This window comes from Endocarpon pusillum (genome assembly GCF_000464535.1).
Source record: "Endocarpon pusillum Z07020 unplaced genomic scaffold C720987, whole genome shotgun sequence".
Taxonomy (NCBI): domain Eukaryota; kingdom Fungi; phylum Ascomycota; class Eurotiomycetes; order Verrucariales; family Verrucariaceae; genus Endocarpon; species Endocarpon pusillum.
Genome location: NW_006913582.1, coordinates 97404 through 115106, shown reverse-complemented (window position 1 = coordinate 115106; position 17703 = coordinate 97404). Strand labels below are relative to the sequence as shown.

The following is a 17703-nucleotide window of genomic DNA, read 5'->3' as shown; positions in this document are numbered from 1 at the left end:
GGGGATCTGATCTCACGGTGAGGTTGTGGGAGAGGTGTCTAACACGTTTTGATGGCTACTCCACCGTGAAGATCTAGAGGTGTAGGTTCTCAAGCAAGGCTGGATGGACGGTGAGATTGTGTAGTGTGTTGTGTTATGTTGTAGATAGGATAGGCTAGAAGCGGAGAGCAGAAAAGACAGTCTGACTGTCCATGTGCAAGTGCAAGTGCATCAGAGTGAGGACCTGGAGCTGTGACGGGTTAAATACCTACAGCATTAGGTTGTTGATGGTCCTCAGGCTTGATGTGGTGGTAGTGTTAGTGAACACCGCACATGAATTGATAATCCCAACATAATACGATTTTATCCTGGGCATTGTGTTTCTTGACCTCCTTGTCCCCTCACAAAGGAGTGTAGACAATGCTATAGTTGTGATTGTTGCTACTTTGGCTACGTTGAGGAGTAGTTTTTAGGTTTTTTTTTCTCTGGGTGGGACTAAGGTCCTTATGCGTGATGTTTTAGAGCCTTTGGTAGAGCCGTGGGTTTGGGTAGTTCGGGGTTTGGTTGGGGGGTAGTATTGGTGGAGCTGGTTTGGGTAGCTGGGGGGATGGGAGCTGGTATGCTTTTGGGAATGGGGAACGAAGTGAGGGCGGAATGTCTTGCTCTTGAGTGGAGGAGTTCAGAGGGTGATTATCATGTGGATGCAGATACAGATTGGGAAGAGGAGGGATTAGGTACTATAGTGAGTGGGAAGGACAATAGCTCCTCTATGTCGAGTGTGAGTATATGGGAGCTTATCCGAGTATGGACCTCGACTCAAAGTCTTGAGGTAGTGGGACGGCTGCATGCGAGGCTGAAAACTCATTGCTTAGCAGTGACGACCTGCTTGCTCCAGAGGGTCTGAGTTGGGGAGACGGGACTGTCTACCACAGGGTGATCATCAAGCGATCTTGCCACTTTGTCTCTCATTTCGCGTCATTGAGAGCAGTCAGCTGTCACTGCTGGGTAGGAAAACACAGCTGGAGAAGGCATCATCTTTAGAGTTGGGCTCGATCGGTCGTTGAGTTTGTGTCCACTCTTCTCTCTCCATCTCTCTTGGCACGGTTCATCTGCAGTAACCGCCGTGAGTTGTACACAGCTGTAAGGTAGACCAGCCATCCATCAATTCCCCTCGTTGGGTCTCACACTGTCACTTGGCTATGGCGAGCATTGCTGGTCTCCCTAAGAGTGTCCCAAAGAGCTGGAACCTGCTTCGCCACTGTTTAGATGAATCTGGAAATGCTAGCCAACTGGTCACCGGCGATAGGGGTTACGTGAGCTAGGACCAAGTCATGGTATGAAGCTGTTTGTCGATGTTGCTCAGTCGGAGGCTTCACGCTCGTCTTTTCCAAGAACAGAGAGCTTCCGAAGTCAGGCATAATCTTCTTGCCGCGTTGTGTAAACAGGTGCGCTGACTTTGTAACGTGTTGGTGTTCCTTCTAGCACACATTGCAGAAGAAGCACACTTGCTGGTTTCGTTGAACTTTTGATCCGCTTGTTGAGAGTAAAAGCTGACATGTTCCGGATGATCATCTGGTACACGAACTCGTCAAACGATTTGCGGAGAGGGCGCATGACGGGCACAAAACCTGGGTATGGTCGAGCAGGGTGGAGCGGCCATAGAAGGGCTAAGAAAGTATTTATGAAGGCTGAGCACAGAAAGCCGGGGCCTTCAACCAGAGAGCGAGGATGACCAAAGAATGGTAATCTCTCTACCTAATAGCCATTATCAAAGTCACGACTTCGCCCGAACATGACACCAGCAAATGGTCCTGCATGGGAGATGGCCCTGATCCGCCCGTAAATGCCATCCTGATGACCGCATAGTCAATTCTGAAGACTGCTATCTTCTATGACTCGAAAAGCATGCCTCGGTGGAAGTGCGTGCTACCGTTGGCGAATATAACAGCTCAGCTTAGTCGTTTTTGAGCTCACTATACTGAGACGTGTCACGGGTGATAAAGTCTTTATCGTGTTGTTGCTACTGCCCAGCAGAACTGGCATACTTGATCAGTGGTCATCCAGTCCTTCGCCACACCACCTACCTGGACTCCACATCCTTGTATTTCTGGCTGCGAACGTGTCAGGCGCGTCGAAGTATCCGTATGATAGTGAATTCCTGCCCGTTCTAAGACCCGAGCATACTTCTCATATTGATTGCGAAAGCTGGCATCCCGCCGTAGGATGTATCTGGGAAGCCAATTGGCGCCTCCAAAAGAACAAACATGGAGCTTTGAGGCGTACAGTCTCGCACGGATTATCCTAGGAAGGCTGCTGCTTTTGAAATTACCTATGTCTGGAATACCGGTACCACCAGCCAAGGCTTCGTTGGCCTGCACCATTTAGACGTTTGCCCTAACGTTAGTTAAGTTCACTCCCTGGGTGACCGTCGATCACGCCAAATGGGCGATTAAAATGATCCAGAGGCCTACTTTTGCAGTGTTTACTGCCCTCGCTCCCTGTCGCATAGAAGATGATGGCACGAAAATCATCTCATATGTCGCTTTACCGTTTGGAGATACCTTCCTGAGTGGCGAATTAACAGCAGAACTTGTGGTGGGCCAGCTGACACATGGTGAAGGAAGAAAATTGGGAGCAGTTGCCTTGGAATGCAAATTGAAGAACAAACGATTGGAACATGGAAGGGAAAGAGATCGCCAAGCCTGGTGTCTTCGGAAACCGTTTTCTTCCCAGTCGGATTCATCGCTACACCAACCCCGTATCCGAACGGAAATAGCACAAAGCAACTTGAATGTTTTGGAATTGCGAATCCTGCCACGAGGTCTTATGTAGTATGTGAATGCCACGCATGACAGGCTTCTCTGCTGCCCTAATAGTGCACTGCTCAAGAGAGAGCGCGGTCTGTCGTCGTGTGCCAGTGCAGTGGTGGTTAGGAGACGTTGAATTGGATGGTGACACAACAGCGGCGTCAGGGGCGCATCAGTGCCAAGCACGCCCGTCAATTGGACAGTCTGCCCTCTGACGTCCAGCCCTCCCACACAAAATGAAGTTTGCGAAGGAGCTCGAGGAGCAGCTGGTGAGCATCACTGACTGACATTGTTCTGCACGGAGAATGGCTCTGACAGCTTGCAGGTTCCGGAGTGGAGGGTCAAGTATCTGGACTACAAGGTACCATGCAATCTCTTATCCTGCACTTTTGTTGAATAGGCTGATGTTCCTCTTAGAAAGGCAAAAAGAAAATCAAAGCTGTTGCACGAGCCTTGCGAAGTGTTCAGCAAACTCCTAAACTTGCTGGACGTTGGCGCAATGCCGCCGATTCTAGTTCCTTCGCCTCTCGCTTACCCTACACCCACTACGATTTCCCTGGAAGTCGCACTGATATACATACAAGAGATTTCACGGGAACAATCATACAAGATGCTGCTCCATCAGCACACACCCCGAGACCACGGCCGGCGCGTCGAGAAAGCACGACGATTCTGATGCACACTCCACCTCTGCCGGTTTCGGAGACACAACCTTTAAGAAGCAGACAAAATGGACCCATAGAACCGGGTCAAGCATCTAGAAACTATGGCAGCTTCGTCACTTCGCCATCTCGACTTGTACAATCCCCAGGCCAGGACCTGATACCTCTCAAGTTGCCCGATCCGGCAATCGGCCCGGGTGTGGTACGTGCCCAAGATCAACCAACCCCCAATGATGCACAGTCGAAGAAGCAGGTGAGGATGAAGACACCTCCTTCTGATTCCGATGCCTACCACGTGGGAGCAACTCAAACTCCACAGAGGAAAGCTCTCAGCTTGCCCAGACACCTCTTTCATTCCCACCGGACAGCTTCGTCCCCTCAAGCAAACACAGTGTCTACCAGCCCATTTCTGAGACGCATGCTCTCAGGTACTGGTATAGGCACTCCGCCAAGTCTGGATGTGCCTCTTGAGGCTTATCAGGAGCTCGATAACAAGCAAGAAGAATTCTTTGAATTCTTGGACAAAGAGCTGGATAAGATCGAAAACTTTTACAGCTTGAAAGAAGAAGAAGCATCCCGTCGGCTCCAAGTGCTGAGGGCACAGCTGCATGAAATGAGGGATCGTCGAATGGAGCAAGTTCTGGCTGCTCAGAGAAAGGGAGAGCTGGACAACAAAGCCTTGGGGAATCCGGATTCGCTGCCGAACGGCCATGGCCAAGAACAAGGTCCAGGAATCTTCAAACCATTCGGAGGCATTGTCTCTCGACCAACCAAGATCGGAAAGACTACCGAGGCCATGACACAGCTTGGCACCCCTTCTGCTAGAGAAGAGGCAGATCATGAGGCTCGTCGGGATTATGTCACGCGGGTGGATCCAAATCAGCGAGTGCCTTACCGATCAGCGAAAAGAAAGTTGAAATTGGCTTTGCAAGAGTTCTACCGCGGGCTAGAACTCTTGAAATCCTATGCGCTCGTGAACAGAACAGCATTTCGCAAAATCAATAAGAAATATGATAAGGCTGTAAATGCTCGCCCAACTGGACGTTACATGATGGAAAAAGTCAATAGAGCTCACTTTGTCAAAAGTGACGCCGTGGAGAACATTATCGTGGCTGTGGAAGACCTTTACGCCCGATACTTTGAGCGTGGCAACCGAAAGGTCGCTGTGGGCAAACTGCGCAGCAAAATGTCCAAGTCAGGGGACTATTCTCAGACTTCGTTTCGCAATGGAGTGTGGCTGGCGGCCAGCGTCCCCCTCGCCAGCCAAGGACTGATCTATGCTTTTCAACACCTAAACCACCATGACAACAAGGCAGTACGCTTACAAACTAGCTATCTGCTACAGCTGTATGGTGGTTATTTTCTCGGAGTCCTTCTTTTCCTCCTCTTCGCCATGGACTGCCGCATCTGGACCCGCTCCAAGATTAACTACATTTTTGTCTTTGAATACGACAGCCGGCATGTGCTGGATTGGAGAGAGCTTGCTGAGCTGCCCACCCTCTTCTTGTTCCTCGAGGGATTAATCGTCTGGCTCAACTTTCGGCAGAGCGGTGAAAATGCCATGTATATCTACTGGCCTGTCATCCTCATTGGTTTGACACTGATTACCATGTGCATTCCTCTGCGAATACTATATCACCGCAGTCGGAAATGGTGGGGATACTCCAACTGGCGTCTTCTGCTGGCCGGTCTATACCCTGTTGAGTTCCGCGACTTCTTTCTGGGCGATATGTATTGTTCATTGACATATTCGATGGGCAACATTGCACTCTTCTTCTGCCTCTACGCTCAGAAGTGGACAGATCCACCGAGGTGCAACTCGACTCACTCCCGACTGCTGGGGTTCTTTGCTACTCTTCCTGCCATCTGGCGTGCTTTTCAGTGCATTCGTCGATATTACGACTCCCGCAACTGGTTTCCACACCTTGCCAATTGTGGCAAATACACATTCAGTATCCTTTACTACATGAGCTTGAGTCTGTATCGGATCGATCGGACCGATCCACTGCGTGCCCTCTTTATCTTCTTCGCCACAATCAATGCGCTGTACTGCTCGGTATGGGATGTTGCGATGGATTGGAGCTTGGGAAACCCATACTCAATTCATCCCTTCTTGCGCGACACCCTTGGCTACCGACGAGTATGGGTATACTACGTAGCCATTTTTCTAGACCCCATTCTTCGATTTACCTGGATATTCTACGCCATTTTCGGGCACGAATATCAACATTCAACGCTTGTCAGTTTCCTCATTGCACTTTCGGAAGTGGCCAGGAGGGGCATATGGGCGAGCTTTAGGGTCGAAAATGAACACTGCAGCAACGTGGGTCGCTTCAGAGCTTCACGTGATGTACCCTTGCCATATTCTATCGAATGTTCTCCTAGACGGAGCGGAGAAGCAGGAGGGCCAGTGGAGGGACAGTCGGCTACGGGAGCAGACCTAGAACAAGCAACCTCTACTTCGTCTTCATCACTCCGCTTCAGGAAGACGAGACCTTCATCAGCAAGCACGCCGGTATCAAGAAGTATCCATCGTGTAGGCACAATAATCAACCAAGCTCATAAACAAGATTTTGAGAGGAAAAATCGTTCAGGTATCGTTGGGGAGAATTCTGAAAATGCACCTGCCAACAAGCAAGATAGCTCAGACGATGATGACGACGAAAATGACAATCCTAGAGACGAGGATGTTAATGCAGAAGATATGCTGCAGGCGAGAGAAATTATTGACAGGGCACAGGGCTGACCTGCTTTGCCTGAGCAGCCAAAATTAGTTGGTTATATATGTGTTTTGAGTAGTATGCGGTGTTGTCCAACGTTGCAATAATGCAATGATGGCTACCTGGGAAATTGTGGAATTCCTTGTGTGGCCCTCTGAAGTATTACTTGGGTCAACATCGCCATCTCCCATCCCTGTGATCAAGAGCACGACTACAACAAAGCAAACTTCGATCTTTATCACACAACTGTCCTACCCTTTACGACAGGAAGATCCGCCTTACCACTCGTGCACTCAACATCCCGCTTCCATCCAGCAGTGAGCCCCATAGCGAGTCAAAGTGAGCCGCAGTCAGACGAAGCCACAGCATATCCTATATCAAATTCAGCCTTTTCAATACTCTCCAGTCTGTGTGATCGACTAGAAGACTATCGTGTTGCATACCCACACTTCCTTGATCTGCTTGCTTAACATCAACCGATCTTCCCGATCTGGCACCCGCCATCTTGGGACATTACCACAAGGTCAGTAGATTCTCCCTGATCTGGCACCCGCCGCATTTGGGGTTTACTGATTTCATTCTTCCTAGTCAGCCCGCAAACAATTCCGAGAACAACCACTACAAGTGTCTCTTGTTGCTCACTTCTAAGCCACAATCATGACCGCTGTACATCGAGATCACACTGTGTGTGGCATTTGCGATGTCAACTTCTTCATCTGTCACAGATTTCGGGATAGAGACCGCAAAGTACAAAACACCAACCCTGGTAACAAGTATTGTGGCATGGCATATGACGCAGCAGATATCAGTCAGGATGAGATCAAAAACTGCAATCAAGTGCAGGTACTGGTTAAGAAGCCCGCAGACCAGGTCAAGCCCATGACGGATGGATATCCACTCTCCAAAGCACGTCAGGAGGATGAAGAACACTTCCTGACAGATGTTTTTCCTATTGGCCGTCGCCACTGGGGGTTTTACTGCCTAGTGAGGCTTCCGGCTGGCTCAGACTACGGGATTCGTAAGATCAAGATGTGTAGTCACAAAGAAGGAACATGTGTTGATGAGTTCGATCCAGAAGATCCCACACATGTCGTTGGTGTCCCCTTTCATAGGAACTGCTTGGAGATATTTCGTAATGTCAGCCTCTACAAGAATGACAGGATCGTCTGGGCTGGGCTTTACCGGCTAGGCATACAAAAGAATCACGCAGGCTTCAAGAAGATCGGCAGGTGTGCTGCTACAGAAACCAATCATCGTTACAACGAGACAACCCGCGAGAATATGTGGTTACATTTACGTGGCACAGAGTGGGTGGTGGCAGACCCATACCTCGCACAATATGCGATTCAATCAGCTTGTTATGATCCTTCCGCAACTGGTCAAGATGCTCGAGATCAAGTCTTTTCCGGTACTTACCGTGTCGCTGTTGGCAGTATCGGCCAAGGCTCATGGAGCTATTGGGGCCCCAGAGTCGCCACTTGGAGACATGATTTGAATTTGCAAGCTCGGCCACGCTCAATTGCGGCCAAGAGAAGTGTGGATGTTGTCGTAAAGAGGACAAAGACCGAACCATCTGCTCTTCCTAGATCATCCAACAATCATAAGGTCCTTGCAGGACATTCGAATGCCCCTCCTAGCAACACCAACCCAGCTCCAGCCCTCGCTGCCGCCCCACCCTCATCCAGTCCGCGAAATCGCGACTTCTTCTCCACCGTCCCCCCCGAAACCCTCCTCCACATCATCCAATACCTGCCCGCCCTCGACCTCGCCAACCTACGGCTCATGGCCCGCAAATACGCCGAAATCCCCATGACCCACTTCCGCTACCGCATCGCCCACGACATGTCCTGGGCATTCGAGGTGTTCCAAGACGGCAACAACATCAACGGCGCGTTGATACCGTCGCCTCTGCCCGGGAAGAAGATCGACTACAAGGAGATGTATCGGCTTGTGCGGAGGACGGCGGGGACGGGCTTCGGGGCCATCAGGGGGATGAGGAACCGAAAGCGGATCTGGGAGGCTTGTGTGAGGATTTTGGAGGTGATCAGGGAGGAGGAGAAGTAGGGAAGTTTCCTGGTTGAGGAAGTGGTCTGTGCTTTGGGGCCGGTGGAGAAAGGGGAAGTTTTCAGATGTAGTGCTTACGTACACAATGAAAATTGGGTTCTGGCTGAGAAGTTTCCATCTGGTGATACACTGGAGTCCTCCTTGTGATGATTTTACACAATTGTGAAATTTTTGTAGCTGGTTTACTGAGGTCCTTCAAGTAGTACCTTAAGACAGAACTTCAATAATGTGAAGATTTAACCAGAGATCTATTGTCACCAAGATTTCATTAATGTTTGTATACTAGAGTCCTCCTCAGAATAATTTATGTGATTTCAAAAGTTTTATGCTAGTTTACTGAAACCCTCTAAGGAGTACCTTGAGATAGAACTTCAAGAATGTAAAGATTTGACTAGGTTAGAGATCTATCATCAAAATCTTTTTATTAGTGTTAACATACTAGAGTCCTCCTTGAAGTGGTTTTGCATAATTATAAACTTTTTGTAGCTGGTTTACTGAAGTCCTCTTAGTAGTATCTTAAGACAAAACTTTAATAATATGAAGAATTTGACTAGAGGTCTATTGTTATCAAGATTTCATCAGTGTTAATATACTGGAGTTCTCCTCGGAATAATTTTACATGATTTCAGAAATTGTGTGCTGGTTTACTGAAGCCCTCTATGTCAGGTAGTAAGTTGAGACAGAATTTTAAAAAAGTTGATCAAAGATTTATCTTTATCAAAAATTTTCATCAGTTTTAATATACTGAAGTCTATCATACGGTCATCTTGCTTGTATTTGGAATTTTCATGCTGGGTACACCCAGACTTTTTTTTGGTGGTGACTTGATACAGAATTTGAGCTGTGTAAGAAACGTAAAATCTATGATTTACCAATTTGAACTCAGTCAACATCCAAGTTTCGTGATTGACATACTAGAGTTCCCCCTGACAGCGAGAAATGGGTCTTCACGCTGACTTACTATACGGATGTTTTTCCCTGTGGTGACTTCATCCGTTGAACCTGAATACTTATGATGGACTTTTGCTTTTCTTATGTAACCTGTAGACAACTGTCTCCGCTATGATGCGGATGCAGGATGAACTGGGGAAATTACATATGGCTAGGTTTTTTTGGTAGAAGACAGCGAGTATATTGTCGCTGCTTACTTGTTATGATACTGAACCTCGGCTGCATATGTGAAATATTAGCCTAAGTAGGGATCTGAAGCTCTCAGAGGTTGTCCTTTATGCCCTTCAGCTTGCAGACGACCTCCTGATGTACACCTTTTTGCAACGCCGGATCTCTGAGGTCAGTGCCGCCGGCGAAATTGCAGTCTAAGCATTATTGAGAGGGGGTTCTTAAGCTCAGATTCTTGATCTTGTAGTCCTCAGCGAATTCTAAGGAGTGAGTAGCCGTAGTGTGTTGGCGTTAGAGAGCGAATGGGACTGGTAGTGCTTGGATGAGTGCTTCAAAGGCGAAGTTCTTGTAGCATGACGCTGACTCATTTCTGTCGTAGTGTCACGCAGTCATTGCGCGCTTTTTCTTTCGCACATTTAGGTTCGTTCATGAACTTAACGTTGTCCTCCTGTAAACGGCAGATTGTTATAGAGAAGCTATTATCGGAGTTGTTCGATGACTAAAAGACCATTAGTTAGGTTGAATACGCAATCAGACATGGGAAATGCCTATCCAACCTCAATTTCGTCGCAAGACATACTGACATCTGAACTTGTCTCTGCCACCGCTTCGAATGATTTACCTATTTCTCGACACAGCTCTATGTACGCTCCAACCGAATGTTTGCTTAGTTGCTTTGTGAAAAGATGCCGGCTCTCTGGTAGTGCATTCCAAATGTATCCATCTTGAAAATCTGGCTTTACTTAACCGAACTTGAGCCGGCAGAGTAACGATTCCTAGGGTGCATTCTAAATAATTAGAATCAAAACCTTTTCCCCTGTCAGAAAAAGGAGACAAAACGACTGAACCATCAAAGCGCTATTAGGAATTGAGCCTAATTCATTTTTATCCCCTCACTCTGTCTGCACTCGACCTTACTCAAATGATCTGCTAACATCTGTCGGCATTTCAACCGCCATTCGGCCCTTTGCAGGTTTCCGGCCTTCATCACAGGGACAAATCATATTTCTCCCATATTCATAGAGTAGTCGATAAGAATTGTAGGGGTACTATGCGCAAATGGCGTTAATAGATCCGAAGCAGCTGGGAAAGAGAATAGTGAACAGGAAAATAAGTCTCACTGATACTAAGTTGCTTCTGTTTTCTTGTTACCAAAAGTTGATGAATTCAATGAGTATCTACTGTGTACTGCCGATTGGCAGTGCGGTCGCACTTTTGGCCTAGTGGCTAAGGTTGATCAACTCCGGGTGCCACAAGAAGGGTATGCTTCCACATTTGGAGGACTCCCAGGAAAGGTCTGCTTCCAGGAACCTTATGGTGAGCACATTTCGTGTGGTGTTTGACCCCAAATATGGCAAGCTCTTGGGAGGGGTTTGCTCCTGGGGTATTCAAGATTCCTGGAAGCAGACTTCTCATGAGAGCCCTCCAAACGTGGAAGCAAGGCCTTCCGGTGGCACCCAGGAGTAATACGCCAGAGATTTCCCAGCATCAGGTGGCTCTTAAGACGGAGATGCTAGGAACGCGAGGAAAGTCTCCCAAGATGAAATCAGCCTGTTTTTATTTGGGATAGATAGTCAGGCTATTATAGCTTCTATGTCGGCCTAGAATAATATTGTTCTAAAGCTACGGTAGGCTGACATCGTCTGAGATAATGTAGTTAGGTGTGTGAGCAGTGGATAAGTAATGCATGAGAAAGGTACAATCTACCACTGGATGTGCCAAAAGATGGCTTTCTCTCTATTGCTAACAGAAACTGGGTCATATTGGGGCACCTATGTGGCCTGCTGGACCTTAACTCGGGGCAAACAACATCAATGACCAGTTTCGGTGGTGAGGACATCAACTCCACGTGCCACAGCTAGCTCTCTTCCTGCCTGTCGAGCTTGCCAGCCAGTGTGCCTCCATCGAGAATGCTGCCGAACATAGCGGCCTCAAACAGATAGTTGACTTGCCAGGCATGATGGTTTGCATGAGCAGTAAGCCAGGCCATTTCGAGCACCAGACCCCGAGAGTAAAGCTCGGCTATCCGTAGCCGCGAGCCCTCGACGAGGTCGTGCTCGCGCCGCTCATCGACCTGGCCTCCCCTGACATACTCCAGCGGACCTGTGACAAGGAACCACCAGAGCTCCCAGAGCAATGGCTCCTCTTGGCTGCAATCGAGAAAATGGCGAACGTGATCACAAGGGTCTTCGCCGTTGCATGCATATTTGGGATCAAGAGGCCTGCAGACGCTTGTCGTGCAGTACTGTTTGTCAAATACCTCGTCGAAATCCGATTCGCACTGAGGCCGAGCCGGCATCTTCCGGGCTTTGGGCCAGCCCAAAACCGCGCGCCGGAAAAACATGTGCCGGTCGTTGTTAATGTGCCACGTATATAGTGAGGCACACATTCTGGCCACCGGCTCATGCCATCTTTGAGTCAGCATTCTGGCCCCCGTTGCGGCGTAGGCATCGTAAACCCTGCGTAGTACGTCTTCGCTCACAATGCCTGTGTCTGTGATGTCCGTCACGTTTAAGAATGAGTTCATGACTTCCGAGTTCACCAGGTCACATCCCACGTCGACGACATCGGTGCACGGCGAGCTGAAGACCAAGTCACTCATAACGGCACCAGGGTCGAAACCCCGCGCCATCGCCTCGGCCGCCATCCCTAGTAGGCTGCTCTCCGATAGGGAGATGATCTGTGCAGTAAGACGGTTTAGTCGCGCTGACCGGTTCGTCAAGTGCTTTTTGTGCTGTTGCTCCAGCGCGATCTTGTCTTGGATGTACTGCTTGCCGACGAGGACGCCGTTTCGCCGTTCGCGGCCCCCCAGAGTGCGCAGCGCTTGCGGGTCTGCCAGGCCTTTCTGCAATAGCGGTTCTAGCGATGGGAAGACGTAGTTGTAACCGTGCTCGTAGTAAAAGGCCATGTCGGTCACGTAGTTGGAGAACATGGTTGGCGTGTCAGCGGCGCCCATGAGCAAGCTAGCGATGCCGCAGCCAAACAATGCATTGTTCGTCTTCAAGGCTTCAGGCCAGCCCGCTGCCCCGAAAAGTCTGAGGACTTTGTCTGAGGCCCGGGCCAACCCGGCGCCTTTTGGTGGAAGGGTGTTGTCGACTGCGTGTTGAGCTTCTTTCCAGCGCTCTAGGTCAGAGGATAGTCGCAGCTGGACTAACCTGGGTCCCGATTCTAGGGCGGACAGGGATTTTACTTCGCCCTGGGACGAGGTTTCTGACACGTCCTCGATGTCTCTGAATAATTCAGCGATGAAATCTCGGGCCTGGATGGAAAGCGTTTTCAAATCCGCCACAGTGCCATTACCGATCAGACTTCTCGCTTCCGAATAACCGGCATGAATGGGGAGAGGAGCCTGTCTTGGCTTCCTGCCTACGAGCTTCCCAAAACGATTTCGGAGACCACTGCGCCAGAAATATGGGGGAATCGCAGCTGGGCTGCCTGGGAAAGTGTCTTTCTTCGGCACTTTGACCTCGATCTTGATCCCTTTGAGAGAAAACTCGCCCCAGTAGCTCTGATGAGGCCAGGATAGGCACCAGGGGAGGACCATTTCTATCGACGCCGAGAAACGCTCTTCGCAGCAGGTTGATAGGAGGAGCCTCTCAAAAGTACAGTAAAACAAAGGTTTGGATTTTGCCTGTAATACACATAGTCCTGCATCATAGGCTGAGTAAGTGGCCTGCATGGATTGTGCCTCCACGCGGCGTAGGCCGGGAGCCTGATCCTTTTGGTTAGTGCTGAATAATCCACCGAAGGTTACAAACTCTCATCTTCTCACGCTCTTCGTACGAGCGATTTGGATGCTGTTCAACCGCTTCGTTATCCTGCTCTCTCATCTCCAACCTCGCGAACCGAACTCGTATTCACGCAAAGCGCGCGATAGCGGTTCGACCCGCAATCCCGAGTTGAAGGCGCGCTAGTTTTGACGCGTCAATGTACCAGCAGTGTGCTCTCCTCCTCATATTATTGCAGCTTTGAGCGTACCTTACGACCACCTCATAAGTCCGTCCTCTCCCAGCCGCAGCTGGCGTACGATACCTCAATTCACCCTATTACTTCTTCTACGAAATGCGAAGAAAGATCAACAGTAAGCGGTCGAGGGCTCGTACATGCGAACACCTACGTTACATAAGTTAACAGAAGAGAGAAGGAAAGAGAAAGAATCTCATATGTTAGATCCTCATATAAACTGAACAGAACACAAAGAAGATACGCAGGATATAAGCCGACAGAGAATACCAAGATCAACATATGCCAAATGGGCAATCAGAATCAGAAACACAGAAAGAGTCAGTAATTTCTGCATGTGACATAATAACATGTGGCACAAAAAGAGATAGTAACTTTTTCCCTGTATGAAGGCCTCTCCTCATATATGGGGTTTTTCAGTCCCCAATGTTCTCAGAATATAGTTAGTCTACATACATATCAACTAGTTGGCAGTTCACTAAACTTATAATCCAGAACATCATATCATACCTAATTCCATTTCCGCTTCAAGACCTAAGCACACGTGACTGTAGCCTGAGTGATGCGACCCTAAACAATTATTCATATTCCACGTCAAACGGGCCTTATTCGCGACGCATAAGCTACTATAGGCAGACTGCCCTAAAAACTTATTTACTACGCAGTTGGCGATTCCGCCTTTTGACCACTTTTTGGCCCCGCCAGCACCACAATTTTTGGGTCGCGCTAAGAATTTCACAATACTTTAGCCTATTTTGCAACAAAACGTTCCGCCTTTTGACCGCTTTTTTGCCCCGCCAGCATAGCAATTTTTGGGTCGCGCTAAGGATTCACAACACTTTTGACACATAGTAATATAACTTTAGCCTATTTTGCAACAAAACGAATGACAACCAGGCCAGGATCCTGTCCTCAGACGTGTGAGACAGTAGTCGCGTAGTCATCGACTAGCCCCTTCGAGCATGGCGTGCGTGGCGTAGCCCGCTAAGCCTGTCAGATGCTAAGCCTGGCAGACGACCACGGCCTAACGCAAAAAGAGAAGCAAAAGACTAATACAAGAGGTGTAATGAGTGTGTTGATTCTATCTATGCCCAGCAGACCGCTATAAGGCCTCTATTTGGCGTACAACGGGCGCACGGCGGGCGGGGGTATGGCAGGCGCACGGCAGGCATACGGCAGGCGCATGACAAAGCCCGTCTGAGATGACTGAGGCAACGGTCAGAGACAATCAGACTTCCTTCACACTTTAGAGTGACTGGTCTCTTCGTCCTATGCCACTGGCATGATACCCATCTACCCACCGCCGATCCAGCGATCCTAGCCTTATTAACCATCTTGAATTTCCTGTGCAGGATGGCAGACGAAAAGCCTATATATTCAGTTGGTGTGGACTGTGCTCGCAGCCGCAGCTCATTCAGTATTGTCTCCTCTGATGGTATAGCAATCCTCTTACTTGTCATTATGGAATCTCACGTAAAGCAGACCCGATTTGCACTTCAGCCTGGGCTTCGGCAGGGCCAGGTCTTCGAGATCTTTGACGGTGACTTCGGCGAAGTGCTGCAGAATGGGTTTCCGCGAGATCAAGTCTTCGACTCGCTTCACGGCGATCCTAACAGTTTGGTACGGCATGAACCCAAGCAAGGCGAGGTTTTCGAAATGCTCGACGGGAGCATTAGCGACCTTATACAGCGTGAATCCCAGCATGATCATACCTTTGACATTTCCCACGGCGACATTAACAGAACCATTGGATATGCAGATCATGTCCCATGGGAGGCCAGTGGTTTGGTGTATCGGTTATGCGAACCAAGCTTCTTAGCTTCTCAAGCACCCAAAAATCCAAACGATCAGGAGTGGCGGGACATTAAGCCAGTTTTTGAAAGACTTTACAGCACGGAGAATAGAACCCTGAAAGATGTCAGGATCATCCTTGAACGAGACCGCGGATTCGTAGCAAGGTATAACCCCAGCACTAAATGGCTCCAGTTCTCGCTACTGACTTGATGTTAGTGAGCGCATGTATAAGGCGCGAATAAGCGCCTGGAAGCTTCACAAAAACCTAAAGAAGGCGGAAAAAGCCGTATGGGTTCAGAAAATCAGACACACAGGAGCCGGGGGCCAGCTCATTTACAACGGCCGACCTGTTGAACATCGGCTTAGACGATTCTGCAAAGAAAATAGGGTCCCAGCAGGACCCTTACGAGAAATTACTCGCCACTATCGAGACCGACGGCGGAGAGCCCCAATTGCTGTCAGCAGCCGAATAGAATCAGCGACCTTCGACCTGCACTCCGTCTTCCGATCCCCTTCCCAACCGGCCCCACCGATCGCACTATATGGTGATATCAGGTTCGCAGAGGAAATTGTAAGGAACGTCGATATTTACATGAACTTTTACTTCACGAGTGGACTCGGCACTTGGTATTACAAAGTTGACCCGACAGTGCCAGCACGAAACGAGCTTACCTTGCAACCTCAAGTCCTGATCAAGAACGAGGAGGCTTGGCGCGACATCGTGAGGCCTGAAACCGTGATCAGACAGCTAGACAACGCCCTCTACGCTTTTCGAAACGGCTTCATAGAAACAGCATTTCAAGAATCCCACAAAGCGTTAGATCTCGTCAAGACCATTCTGGAGCAGCAAACACCAACATTAATCTCTTACTTTTTCGCTTTTTTTACATCGTACAGGGCGAACAATACCTCACAATTTGAACAGAACGTCTCTCAATTCCTAGTGGATATGGCTTCAAATGTGCTTGGCAAAACGCATCCGTTGATGGAAGTGATCAACCACCTATACATGCTCTCAGGCTTGGTTGAGAAGTGCTCTGTATGGCGTGCTGCGACTGATGTTTTGGGACACTCATTTAGGTGTCTGAAGGACGATGAACCAGTACGAATCACGCAATGGTGGTACGGTTCCGGTATACGGGCTGCAGGATTGATTACTGAAGCACAAGTCTATCTGGACGTTATTTGCGGCCCGAACGGGACGATACAAGAGCAGAAACCCAGGTATATGGGGAGAAAAGCATGCTTTTTAGCAATACAGCATAAGTATCTGGAAGCGGAAATCCAGTTGAGAGAATGCTTGGAGCTCCTAGAGGAGGACGAATTTGACATTTTGGCAGAAGGTTCGGACTCAGACTCGTTAGGTTGGTGTGGTGAAATTCACAACGGTCTATTTCATCTGGCGGAAACACTAGAACATACGGACAGGATCGACGAGGCAATGGCCATGTTGTGGCGTGTCATTGAATTTGGTTTTGTTGTATTCGGTCCAGAGGGCGTGGAGACCCGAATTTTTGGATCCACGTTCGACAAATTCCTCACTTGGCATGGAGCCATGGAAGAAAGGGCGGTGTTGAGAGCTCAGTGCCCATGGCTTCTTTCGCGGAAAGAAATCCCAAAGGAGTTCCGGTGATTTTCATGTGTTTATTCAGCTTGCAGCTCAAGGAAAAGGCGTCCAGGAGGTTTTTATTACTGGTCGAGCAAGCTTCTAAAGATATCCAACTCAATCTCTGACTGATTAGCTTGCTGTTCCGCTTCGAGTGCCGGCGTTGCCCAACTAGACGGGAATGAAAGGGTGCAGTAAGTGGTTGCGTTTAAAGGACCCCGGTGTAGGTCAGACTCTGCTTTAAATATTGCCTCATGCTATAGACTAATGCATCGGCACCGGATAAGGTCTCTCCTTTCATACTCCATTTTAACGAAAGACCCATTCCCACAATCGATAGTGTCATTGACGCTGGACTTGGCGCGTTCGTATCCAATTGTTTCGTTGATACATTCCTTGTCTACTGACTGGCTTGTCACATTTCCCCCTGATTTATGTTCTTCCCTTCCCCATTTCAACTCCGCTTATGCCATGTCAAACACACAGCCCGCCTGCAGTTCGACTACGTCTCTGTGTTAGCCCTTCACATAACAATAGAAGTTTCTGGGCGCTCCTACAAGGTTTAAAGTCCGACTTTAGCGCCCAAATACACTATATATAAAGATCTAGTTAATACAATATCCCCTTTAAAGATTCTAAAACAAAGCTATTAGATCTTTGCGTAAAGTTAACCCAAATTCAAAGAGACAGCAGTTGCAGGTAAGGCATAGTTCGCTAATGATAGCAAGAGCTCAAAGGTAAAGCGAGACTTAAGTCCCCTAAGCAGCACTAGGACAGAAGGTGAGCAAGTAAGCAGTGGCGGTGCGCCCTGTGAGCCGAACTTGAGCCAGGTGACTAATTGCTGAGTCAGGCCGCAAAACCCGCCAACCCGACTGGGTGCCAAGGCGCGGTCAAGATTCGATGCAGGATACCAGAGGGTCTAAGACACGGAGAAGGATTGCTGCGGGTTTGGTTTGGGACTGCGCAGAGTGGGTGGAGTGCGTTTCCGG

The 17703-nt window shown here is 48.9% G+C and overlaps 4 protein-coding genes across 4 annotated transcripts; 3 read left to right on the top strand and 1 right to left on the bottom strand.

Moving 5' to 3' along the window:
- Window positions 1–3022: 3022 nt before the first annotated feature.
- On the top strand, window positions 3023–6194 carry EPUS_01222 (uncharacterized protein; the record flags this gene model as incomplete). Its single annotated transcript, XM_007788515.1, has 3 exons — window positions 3023–3055; window positions 3112–3147; window positions 3204–6194. The coding sequence occupies 3 exons, from the start codon at window positions 3023–3025 to the stop codon at window positions 6192–6194; spliced, it is 3060 nt and encodes a 1019-aa protein (XP_007786705.1).
- Window positions 6195–6825: 631 nt separating this feature from the next.
- EPUS_01221 (uncharacterized protein) lies at window positions 6826–8232 on the top strand (the record flags this gene model as incomplete). The annotated part of the gene is made up of 1 exon (XM_007788514.1): window positions 6826–8232. One exon carries the CDS (start codon window positions 6826–6828, stop codon window positions 8230–8232), a length of 1407 nt encoding a protein of 468 aa, XP_007786704.1.
- Window positions 8233–11209: 2977 nt separating this feature from the next.
- Window positions 11210–12895, bottom strand: EPUS_01220 (uncharacterized protein; the record flags this gene model as incomplete). The annotated part of the gene is made up of 1 exon (XM_007788513.1): window positions 11210–12895. The coding sequence occupies one exon, from the start codon at window positions 12893–12895 to the stop codon at window positions 11210–11212; it is 1686 nt and encodes a 561-aa protein (XP_007786703.1).
- A 1772-nt stretch (window positions 12896–14667) lies between these two features.
- EPUS_01219 (uncharacterized protein) lies at window positions 14668–16741 on the top strand (the record flags this gene model as incomplete). Its single annotated transcript, XM_007788512.1, has 2 exons — window positions 14668–15272; window positions 15325–16741. 2 exons carry the CDS (start codon window positions 14668–14670, stop codon window positions 16739–16741), a joined length of 2022 nt encoding a protein of 673 aa, XP_007786702.1.
- Between the last annotated feature and the right edge of the window lie 962 nt (window positions 16742–17703).